At 35.3% G+C, this 11893-nt stretch overlaps 1 protein-coding gene across 3 annotated transcripts; it reads left to right on the top strand.

Annotated features, from left to right (window-relative positions):
- On the top strand, positions 1-11005 carry gprc5c (G protein-coupled receptor, class C, group 5, member C). 3 transcript variants are annotated; one of them, XM_079388929.1, is made up of 6 exons: positions 1-300; positions 2783-3831; positions 7764-7864; positions 8072-8194; positions 8813-8856; positions 9342-10640. In XM_079388929.1, exons 2-5 carry the CDS (start codon positions 2787-2789, stop codon positions 8816-8818), a joined length of 1275 nt encoding a protein of 424 aa, XP_079245055.1. In that variant the 5' UTR covers positions 1-300; positions 2783-2786; the 3' UTR covers positions 8819-8856; positions 9342-10640. The 3 variants fall into 3 exon arrangements, with proteins under 3 accessions (XP_079245055.1, XP_079245054.1, XP_079245056.1); XM_079388928.1 differs by lacking the exon at positions 8813-8856 and having other exon boundaries at positions 9342-10632; XM_079388930.1 differs by lacking the exons at positions 8072-8194; positions 8813-8856 and having other exon boundaries at positions 11-300; positions 9342-11005.
- The last annotated feature ends 888 nt before the right edge of the window (positions 11006-11893 follow it).

The raw sequence follows: 11893 nt of genomic DNA, 5'->3' as shown, positions 1-11893 counted from the left end.
GTGCACGCGCGAGAGATAAACTGAGAGTTTGAGTCACATCACTGGCGCTATCAAAACTCGCCAAGTGTTTGCCCTCGACTATCCTTGAAGCTGTTTGAAGGTTTGTTTGCCTGGAATACAAAGGGAACATTGTTTTTTCTTCTTCTTCAGGGTTTAATACCTCACCCCAGCAGCTCTCTGGCACATTTTGGCATCGCGATGTCTTATTTATTTCCGTGCACTTGCTGGAACAGGTAAATTGTGCTCAAATACCAAAGAGTGACAGAGAAACGACACAGTATCTACGTCTGACTGCAAAAGGTGAGTTTATTCATGTGCATGTCCGTGATTTCGTAGACAGATTTGGCACTTTTACTATATGTTTGTGGTTTATTTTATTGTGGCTTATTGATATTAATTGCCTGTGCTTTGGGCTTTAATCCGTTTTATGCAATTACAAGAGCATTGATCTGGTTTGTTTATAAATGTATTGGTGAAAATAGCACGATTATAGACTCAGTATCATGTTTTGTTTTCGGGTGGTCGCGAATGTTTAACTGCGGTTTTATGCATGCTATTTGGGATATTAATCAATTCAAATTCACCTTTAACTGTCAAACTATCCCGTTATATTTGAGCAATAAAGAGAATCTTTGTTCACCTGCTCAGGTGAGACGCCCTTGCTGCGATCTGATTGGTGCGTTGCAACGGACTGAATGATGTGATTGGCTCAAACGGCTGTATGTCACTTGAACTTGTAGAAAATATCGAAAAGAACCAAAAAAAAAAAAAATGCATTTAAACCTTGCTAAAATGTCATATATAATCACTACATTTTATATGTGTGGTAGCTACATATTTGGGTGGATGTGTGTTGAATATTCTAATAGACTGTGTGTTAAAGCTATTTATTATTTATTTAATATTTTCAAAGAAAGAAAGAGCATTGTATGTAAATTAAGTACAAGAGTATACATAATAAAGAGTACAAGGAGTACATAGGCTATAAATACTCTTCACTGGAACTCTTTCCTTGTGAGAAAACCACACAAGCCATTTCACGTAAAAGGCTTGGAAATGAAGAGCCCTTCCTTTATTTATTTATTTTTTAACTTGAACTTGAAATAATAAAATGCTTGTTGATTGTTTCAGAAATTGACATCTTGTTAACATGGTAGAAAATAAGAAATGTAATCAGAACATGAGAACCCTAGAGAGAGTTTTAACCATCCAGCAGGTGAACAACTCACAGATCTTGAGTTCATGTTATGTTTATTTTTAAGGCACTGCATGTTCATCAATTCGGCCACCTTTTATATTGCATGACTGTGTTAAAGTTGTGATTTTCAGAGAGTTCTTCCAGTGCAAGAGTTGAACAAATATACTAATTTAAGTAGTCTTTATCCATCAGATGTAAAAGCGACTGGCTTCAGTAAAGCACAAACTGTACTGTAGCAGCTCCTGCAAGAGTACCCTAATTTCTGAGGGAAAGTATCGATTAAGTAATGAAATCAATGTGATCAAACCGACACAACCTGTTAACAATGAATGGTCTTATCACTCGGTAACAGTATCACTTCTAGGTTGTAATGAGATTGTTTATAATTCATTGGAATTCAATTCATTGTGGTTAGCCTTCACAACGCAATAGAAAATGTAAATGGTGTTTTAAATACACCTTTCTTACTAAGTAGTAAATGAAAGAAGTAAATGAAACTTCAAGGTTTCGAAGAGCTCTATATGGTCCATTTGTCATTTTGTATATTTTTCATTGTTTCACTCTCTTCAAAGTTTTGAATGTGGAACTAAGAAAATCAATATTCTTTAAAAATCCGATTAATGATTAATCCAGACAAATCTGGATAAACTCCCAAGTGTAGATATTTCTACTCTTAATGATTAATGTCTGCTCTTAAGGTGCGGTCACACTAGATGAATCAAACCCTTTCAGGTGAATCATTTTATAGCTATCACTGAGTTCATAACTGAATTCCTCATTAAACAATTATTTTGGAAAATGTCTCATTCAAAATTAACCAGGAACCTGTACCATTTAGGTTTGTGATTTTTATAAAAATTAAAGATGTTTTACAAAAAAATAAACATATTAAAGTTCAACTGTAAGGTTTAGTGTACTGTGAAGTGAACCCAATATTTATTTTTTCCCCCAAAATAGGCAGAAATATTCTTAAAAAGCAGTGAGAGCATGAATTTGGAACAAATGCAAGCGTAAAATAGCATAGGTTATATACACTACCATTTAAAAGTATAAAGTGAGTAAGATTTATTTGATCAAATACAGTAAAAACACTAGTATTGTAAAATACTATAGTACCATTTTTAAGCTTTTTTCTGTTTTAATATATTTTAAAATAATTTATTTCTGTGATTGCAAAGTTGAATTTTCAGCATTGTTACTCCAGTCGTAAGTGACATGATCCTTCAGAAATCATTCTAATATGCTAATTTGGTGCTCAAGAAGCATTTCTTACTGACTTTAAATGGTTGTGTAACTTAAATCTTGATTTAAGTTATGCAATCCTGTTTCTCATAATCATTGCAGTGTCCGAAGTAATTTTGCATGCTCAAAGTCTAGAGAGTCCACACCTTTAGAGAGCCAGCCTAATGTGGGCCACCCTTGTGAAGCTTGAACCATGTGAGTGATATTCTAATGGCTTTAATATTGTGAAGATCTTGATGTTGTCACTCCCTCACTGGGTGTGTAAGGGGAGGATGTTGAGCTAATATCACTCAATATCTTGTAACTCTTAATTGCATGCTCATTCTTGATTTTCTCTCTTAGAAACATGGATCACCTCATCTTCAAATCCCAACGTTTTCATCTTCTGCTCTTCATCGCTCTGTGCATCTTTCCTGGATCACTGGCCCAGACTTCGGTCCCCAGGGGCTGTGGAGATAATGTGGACTCCTTATATTTCAACCTCTGTGACCTGACATCAATCTGGGGTGTTGTAGTTGAGGCATTTGCAGCTGCTGGCTTGGTGGCATCCCTGATTCTTATGATCGTGCTGCTAGCCAGCCTTCCCTTCATCACTGACAGGAAGTGGCGCAGTTCGTTGGGGCTACACGTAGGGTTCCTCATCTTCACATTTGGACTGTTTGCCCTCACATTCGCATTCATCATTGGAAAAAACTTCGATACATGTGCATCACGCCGCTTTCTTTTCGGTGTGCTGTTCGCCGGCTGCTTCTCTTGCCTTCTCATGCAAGCCATCAGGTTGAACATACTGGCCAGGAGGAACTCGGCGCCCAGAGGTTGGGTTTGGTGCTTGGGGGCTCTGGGACTCTGGCTAGTAGAAGTTGTCATCAACACCGAATGGCTAATCATTACTATTGTACGATACCCAACTAACATCACTGGAATTCTGGCTTCTGCTACCGCTATTTCCTGTAATATCGAAAACCAGGATTTTGTCATGGCGCTCATATACGTTCTAAATCTACTATTGGCGGTGGTGGTGGCATCCGTGCCCATATTAGCAGGTAAGCACAAGCGTTGGTGCAAAGATGGAGCCTTCATCCTGGTCACAGGACTGCTTTCGGTGGGGATCTGGGTGGCGTGGATTGTCATGTATGTGTACGGGAACACAAAGCACGGTGGGCCGACTTGGGATGACCCCACATTGGCTATAGCACTGGTGTCAAACGCTTGGGTGTTTCTGCTGCTCCACACGGTGCCAGCGGTGTGTAGCCTGAGTGAGGAAGATGAAGATACAGCTGTTGAGGAAAATCTGTACCCCAGCAGAGGGTACGAGAACATTCTGAAAGAGCAAAGTACACAGAGCATATATATGGAGAATAAGGCCTTCTCTATGGATGAGCCCAACGCAGGTAAATGCAAGAGTTTTTACTTTGTATTGTTCTTAACTTTATCATCTTTGCTTTGAAGTTATCAACTTCAGTTTAGTTACTTTAGTTTACAAGCTAGGTTTTATTGGGGATCCGTAATATATCTGTGTTCATATCATTATCAGGAAAATTATGTGTGCTTTTATAAGCATCAGTCTGATAAGGCTGATTATCTTTTTTTTGCTGTAAAGTTATACATTTAGTTTTTTAGCAAGGTAAACATTATATATTTGTCCAGTTTTTAACAATGTTATTGGCTTTGCATACACTACCCTGCAGCATGTTTTATGTTTTTAAGCCCTTAAATATTGTGCTCACCAAGACTGCATTTATTTTATTAAAAAAGACAGTAAAATGTGCAATATTTTATTAAAATGTGAAATAACGGTTTTGTATGTTAATATATTTCAAAGTGTAAATTATTCCTGTGATGACAAAGCTGAATTTTCAGCAGTGTCACATGATCCTTCAGAAGTCATTCTAATATGCTGATATTAGATGATATCTGTGCTTAACAAACATTTATTACTATAAATAATAATAATATTTGTCTTTTTATATTTTAGTAGAAACAGTGATCCTGTTTTTCAGGATTTTGAGACAATGTAAAAGTCTTTACTCTCATTTTTGATTAATTTAAAGGGATAGTTGAAAATTCTGTCACCCTCATGTAGTTCCAAACCTGTAAGACCACTGTTTATCTTCGAAGCACAAGTTAATTAAGATATTTTTGATGAAATCCGAGCGCTTTCTGACCCTGCATAGACAGCAACATAACTACTACATTCAAGGCCCAGAAAGGTAGTAAGGACATCAGTCCATGTGACAGCAGTGGTTTATCCTTAAATTTATAAAGCTACTAGAATACATTTGGTGCACAAAAATAAAAGAAAAAAAACTAATTAATTTATTCAACAATTTCTTCTCTTCCGTTTCAGTTTTCATGTGCATTCATGCGAGTACATGACATCTTGGCACTGTTGTGAGCTGTCGTACCTCTCTGGGCCTTGAACGTGGTAGTTGCGTTGCTGTCTATGCAGGGTCAAAAAGCTCTCAGATTTCATCAAAAATATTTTAATTTGTGTTCTGAAGATGAATAAAGGTCATAGGGGTTTGGAACAACATAAGGGTGAATAATTAATGACAGAATTTTCAATTTTGGGTGAACTATCCCTTTAATGCTTACTTTCTGAATAAAAGTATAAATTAATTCCTTAAAACAAAATCTTGCTGACCCCAAACCTTTTGAGCAGTAGTGTATCTGTGCCTGTGGTCATTCTTTACACAATGATTCTGGTTCCTTCATAATTCTAATCGCGATTTGCATTTGGCAGATGCGATCCTGAAGTGACCTTTATATATCTCAGCAGTTTTTCAGATTCAGCATAAATACTCAGATAGTTAGTTTTAAACAAGTATTTCTTCACTGGGGAAGTACTGTAGTTGACCTGTAAGAGAAAACTGGCTGTAACAGACAGTTTATACTGACAGCCACTGCAGCACCACTTGTGGATACGCTGAGAAGGATATGTTTCATTGGGATCTGTTCTGAAATATTTCGTAATAAAACAGAGTCTGAAATCAGGCTTTTATAGGTAGAAGTTTCTGTTTTAACGTTTCATGTAAATATTGTTGGCTCTATTGCTGGGTGCAAATGTTCCAGAACTGTAAATGGACCCAAACATCATGAAAATCATTCAGTTTTAACAAATTAATTCTGAATTCCTAACTCTAATTGCTGTTATGGATCTAAAACGTCTTGGACGTTGTGTACAGCCATGTAACCTTGCACCTTTTATTTGTGCCGTTTCAAAAGCTCCATGCAGTGATTCTGAATTAAACTAAACGTGCCTAACTCCAGAAACCCAATATGTCTGTGTGTGTTTACATGCACTGAGAGGAGAGGGAGCGCGTGACTTTGAGAGAGGACAAAGCTGCAGAACATGCTGGAAACAGGGCTGAATTTGAACGATAACTGCTGCTTACACACCTGAATTTGATATGCTGATGTTTGAATCCAGTCAGTCTAGTATCTGATCATACCGCACTGAACACGCTGTTCATCCGTCCTCCCGTCCTCTCTTCCTGTCTTCTCACTATCTGTCTGTCCCTGTCTATGTCTCTTTCTCTCTTTGTCTTTGCACCTGCTTGTTTCCTCCAGCCAAACATGCAAATGTCTTTTGCTTTTTGATGTCCATGAACTTGCACCCAGAGTTTCCATGCATTTGCGCATTCAGAGCTATGGGTCAAGCCTTTCTATTGTAGATCAACAATATCCAACGGTGTTTGCTCAACTAATAGCTTACAGTACAGTCACATTTATTCAATTGTCTATCAGTTAGGTACCATACACATAACGTTCCCTCATCTTCATCAATATTTGCATAGCTGCTGTGGGTTTGTGATATGAAAGGAATGCTTCTGTTCGTATTGAACAGGGAGTGCTGGAAAGTTCAGGAATCATATCTCATGAGTAAATGAACACCCAGAGCAAAATAGAGGACCTTTCCCACCCTGACATGAGTCAACAGGAGCACATGCTACTCCTATCTGACTCTCTGTGGTGACCCTGAAGCGTGTGTTTACATTAGCATGTCTCCAAGGAGACTGAGGTGTGGCAACAGTATCATCAGTGTTAGGTGTTTCACAGAGCAAGAGGACATTTCTGCCCCACTGCATCATTTCAGTCTTATCAAACCGCACTGTGTCACATGGCATCGAAACGCACGTATTATCGGTTAAGATAACGTGAGATATTTGCTAAGTGATTGTGATATAAGGAAGGCATAGCCCGTATCTTGTTTCTTGGAAACATAACATTGTTTTATTGTTGCTATTGTTCTGCAGAATAAATGTGAGGTTTTCAGTAGCAAATATATGTATTAAAGTGTGTGTGTGTGTGTGTGTGTGTGTGTGTGTGTGTACATAGTTATATATTTATATTGGCACACAATACCAATCTAAGTTTTGGGGTCAGTATGTTTTTGTTTTTTGGTTGTTTTGAAAGAGGTGTCTCCTTCTAAAAAGGCTGCATTTATTTGATCAAAAATTCACTAAAAACATTAATATTGTGAAATATTAGTAAAATGTACATGTTCAGCAGTCAATACTCCAGTCTTCAGTCTTCTAATATGCGGAATTGGTTCTCAAGAAACATTTTTTATAATAATTGTCAGAAAACAGTTACTTAATATTTTTGTGGAAACCACAATACATTTTTACATATAGCCTACTTTACAGTTTACATTTTTAAAATACATATATTTTTACACAACAGGATTATTTGATGAGCAGAACCAACAATAGCATTTATGACTCCAAACTATTATATAATCACTATTATTGTATGTGAATATTTGCAGTTAGTTTTATTTAATCTGTGTATTATATAATATTATATTATATAATTATATATAATATAATATTTAATATTTTTTCTTATATTTATGTTTTATTTTAATAATTTTATTTTATTCGTTTTTTATTAATAATGTTTAATAATATTTCTTTTTAGTACATTAAGTTAAACAAAATAAATGAGAATAGCTGAAATAAAGTGTTTACGCTTTCATATATATGTATGTATGTATATATATATATATTTGTTACTTTGAAGTTAGTGCTTTATTTAAGTAACAATAGGGTTTTATATATATATATATATTTTAGTTAACTGTATTTATTTAAATATCTAAGATTGAGTTCAACTTAAGTCATAACACATTTGAAATACATTTTTTTTAACTACTATGATTTAGGGGGAAATAGGTTATCTACATATTCATCACATATTGCAGCGTTGTCATTTTTATTGTCTCATGAAGTGTGTGTATATATATGGATGTCATGTGTGTCACACACAAAGGTGTTCTCAAGTCTAAACAGCTAACCTTTTTGTTTTAACATTTTCTCAGGTAATAAGCCTGTGTCCCCATACGGCGGCTATAATGGCCAACACCGAAATTGTGTTTACCAACCGACAGAACTAGCCATCATCACCAAAGGAGTTGTCAATGTGAGTGCACATATTTTACTACTGATTTGAATATGCATACAACCACGAAGTCGTGTGGTTCACAAACAAAAATGCACAATAAAAAATACAACAAATTTTCCAAAGTCCACAAAAGAACCTTATGTACATATCTGTATTGTAGACCCAATGTTTTTGTGCATTTGTGTGTTCACCTGCCATGTCTATTTGGACTGTTTTCGGCTGTAGCAAAAGATGGAATCATATGACAATATAATTCCACGAGCATCCACAGGCACTCCTCCCAGACCCCAGAGCGGCCACACCAACCCCTCCACACAACTTGATGATATGAGACAAATATATACAAATGTATGTGGAGAGCATTATTCATGCTGTTTTTCATTGCTTTGGGTCTCTCCAGACTATCACCCTTTCACTTTTAGCTTCCTTCCTTCCTTCCTTTTCAACATGCATGCATACTCACCTACTTTCTAATGATCTTATTGAGTGGAAAGTTTCATCTAGTTTTGTAAGGGTGCTGTATGAAATAAAAAAAAAAAAAAATGTAATTGTTTACCGTAAATTGGGGGCATTTGATGTATAAAGGGATGATTTTGTTGCCTGTAAATGCCACTGGTTTAATCAACAGATACTGTCAATGTGCATATTACTGATTGTTAGATGAAACGGTGAAAATGAAGCCCATAATCACCCACACAAAACGTCATCTTTCCTTTTGGTGACGAGAACTTGAACTTTTCTTCTCGAATTTCTGGGTCTTCTGGTGCCTCTCTCTCGATTACACACGTCCGTGGGGAATTCTTCTCCCTCTTTGCCTTGTCGTTCATTCTTTCAAGATCTGCTTTCATTCCTAAAATGACACTTGGTGACACTTTACCTTTCTGTCTGGAATGGTGGAATTTAAAAGCTATTTTTTTGTCTGTGTTTGTTTGTGTTAATTATTTTTATTTTCATTTTTTTTGTAAGGTATGAGAGGGTGGAAGAAGGCATCAGATCTAATAAACTAAACTGTATGTTTTCTGGCTTTTCATTTCAAAAATAATTTATTTTTTTGTTTTTTCACCTCTGTAACAGAAGGTGTCTGTTTGTCTTATTGCTACTTATTTCCTCTTTCTGTCAGAGAGTCACTGCTACAAAATACATTTTTTACATGTATTAATTATGTGTTATATGTTATAGACATCACTATTATTATATGTGATTATTTGCAATTAGTTTGATTTAATCTGCACATTTTAAGTAATATTTTCAAGGTATTTACAGATTTAATTATATTTATTTGTATATTATTAAATTCATATTTTTTTTATTTAAACAATATTATTTTAGTGTCATTGAAATCCTTTGTTTTTGTTTAGATTTCGCATTCAAAATTTTAGTAATTTTGCTTATTGTTTTTTAATGTTTGCGGTTTTAGTCGATTGTAGAATATTTGAAATATTTCCGGATAGTTTATACAGACGTAATCTAATATTTCCTCTGTTTCTCATTGTAGGGACATTTCAACAGAAGACCCCAGTGATCAGCCCACACCGACTTTTTTATTTTTTTTCTGGTGTTTCTTAATTAAGATTTCTGATTTTGTTTTCCTTTCCATCGCTGTGGTCGACTACATAGACCAACTTCTGTTAACTCCGACTAACTGAGCAACAATTAGTTGGTTTGCTCCACTGAAAGCCAATGTGTTGGGTTATCTCAACAGCTGAAGACACTGAGACATCGTACAGTATGGCTTGGTTGTGCATGGGACACATTAAAAAGATTAGTTGTACCAATGACTGTGTAGACTACTGCAATGCTACCAGCTGTGTTTACTAAGAAACACGGACCAGCAAAGGACTGTAAAATAAATGTGTGCTGGTTTTCTGTCACTCTGTATAAGCACTGAAATGCTGCTTCTACCACTGTAAACGTAGGTGTATAGCGACACCATACATATGCCTAAGCTTTAAATTACATATATAAAATGTGCAATCACAAACGTTGTGGTGCAGCAACAAGATTATTTCATTATTTACCCAACTTTGTATTTATTGTAAGTGTAAAGTACAATTAAACTGAACAGAAAACCTTTTCAAAACAAAATGCAAATGTTCTGTTTATTGATGTAGATATTCAAATTTGACAGAATGGGAAATTCAGGAATATTTATTAACTCTTTGTGCTCTAGTTACAAACTGCTTTCCATGTGAAAAAAAATACTATTTTTGATTTCCTAATGTGAGACTGTTTGTGTGTGTGACCTGGTCACAGGGACCTCATCAGGATAACTTCCCAAAGGGAAGTTAGTCGTATGGAAAATTCTCTTCACAGTAACTAGTGACGACATTTACATAGGCACTGCTGATAAGTGTCTCAGTATGTCAGCCTGAGCTACAAGGTTCCGGATGGAGGGGCGTTGAAGGTAGCCATTGCGTCAACACATGACCAAAACACAGATCATAGTTCACACGGTTGTATTTTGTATTATCGCACCTGAATTAGCAATATTAGATGTGCACTACCTTCCAAAAGTTAAGGGTCAGTACAATTTTTTTAATGGATACATTTATTGAGCAAGGATGCATTAAATTGTTTAAATGACACAGTAAAGATGTTTATAATGTTATACTATTTCTCTTTTTATTCTGTTCTTTTAAACTTTCTATTCATCAAATAATCCTGAAAAAATGTATTAAGGTTTCCACAAAAATATAAACATTTGTTAAGAAATGTTGCTTTTAAATAATGTAATATTACTGCTTTTATTGTATTTTCAAGCAAATAAATGCAGCCTTGGTGCAACCTTACTCAGACCCCAAACTTTTAAATGGTACTGTATATAAAATCTGCATTATATCAGCAATTAAACATCTCATGCATTGTATAAAAAATAAAAAATGCTGCATGCTGCAATTCGCTATAACAATTTAAACTTTGTTGAAATAAATATCCAGGTTAACTAAAGTTATAATTTTTTAAGTCAAGCACAAACACTTGAAACAACACATTATAACTTACTCTGATGTTGAATTTTCAGTTGTGATACCTAATCGCAGCCATCATTTTTTACAGTCAGTACGGTTTTCACATACTTGGCAAAATCAAAATACTCTCCAAGCAAACAAGTGTACAAAGTACAGACTTTGTAGTATGAGTATATGCATTAAAATTTCAAAGCAAAAAGATGCGTAAGATTTCATTTCATTGTCTTTGGGAAATAATGCTGAACAGTGCAGACTTAGCAAATTAAGCATCGAGCATGTTTTGTTCATTTAGGATGCGTCTGTAGGTTCTAGACTGTCTCTCATCAAGTTCTCCCTGGCTGCCTTCTTGGATGTCTTCCCTGCAGCCTGTCCTGACTGTGTATCAAATGTTAAGCGCTGCCGGTAAAATCTAGATGCTGAATCTATAGGTAATATGATAAGCATTTTCTCCTCACATTGAGAACATTGTGTGCTGGGTATTTAAGGAGAAAGCATAAAACCTGTCCTTGAGACACAACTGTCCTTTCTACAACAACATTGAAGATAATGTTTGCGGCTGTTTGTTATTCTATTCCAAAAGGACATTTGGCACATTAAATGAATGAGTAGGTGTTATGGACGTATCAATTTTCCTCATTTCCGCCCACTTGGCTAAATTATGTAACATAAATTACAGAACTTGTTCGCAATCTGTCAGCCTGTGTGGTTTAACAGGAGATGATCTTTTACTGTTACTCTTGAACCAGGACAAGTTTGATATTGTCACCTGTCAGAGCCAGACATTTTACATGAACAGAATTTTTATTTTAGAAATTCTATTTTAAAACTTTTCCAAAAAGCAGGATGTATATATCAGAGTTATTATCCTTAACTGAAATTAAACCTAAAACTATTAAAAACTGTTTTTTTTTTTTTTTATAAACATTTGAGAGGAAATAAAAATAAAGTAAATGAAAATGAGAAATGTTGCATTGGCAACTAACAGGAATAAGTTGAAGCACTAAAATGACTAAATGCTGCACTGAAACTGAATAGCTAATAGCTAATAAAACTCACAAAAGCACACAACTACTAAAACGTA

The sequence above is a fragment of the Barbus barbus genome (genome assembly GCF_936440315.1).
Source record: "Barbus barbus genome assembly, chromosome: 32".
Classification (NCBI taxonomy): Eukaryota; Metazoa; Chordata; class Actinopteri; order Cypriniformes; family Cyprinidae; genus Barbus; species Barbus barbus.
Note: the sequence above shows the minus strand (reverse complement) of the source record. Positions and strands in the feature narration are given on the sequence as shown.

Excerpts from the sequence above, each read along its gene's own strand:
- gprc5c (XM_079388928.1), top strand. The coding sequence starts at position 2,787 with ATGGATCACCTCATCTTCAAATCCCAACGTTTTCATCTTCTGCTCTTC. Across the intron at positions 3,832-7,763 it reads TATGGATGAGCCCAACGCAG|GTAATAAGCCTGTGTCCCCA; the intron begins GTAAATGCAAGA and ends ACATTTTCTCAG. Across the intron at positions 7,865-8,071 it reads TCACCAAAGGAGTTGTCAAT|CAAAAGATGGAATCATATGA; the intron begins GTGAGTGCACAT and ends TTTCGGCTGTAG.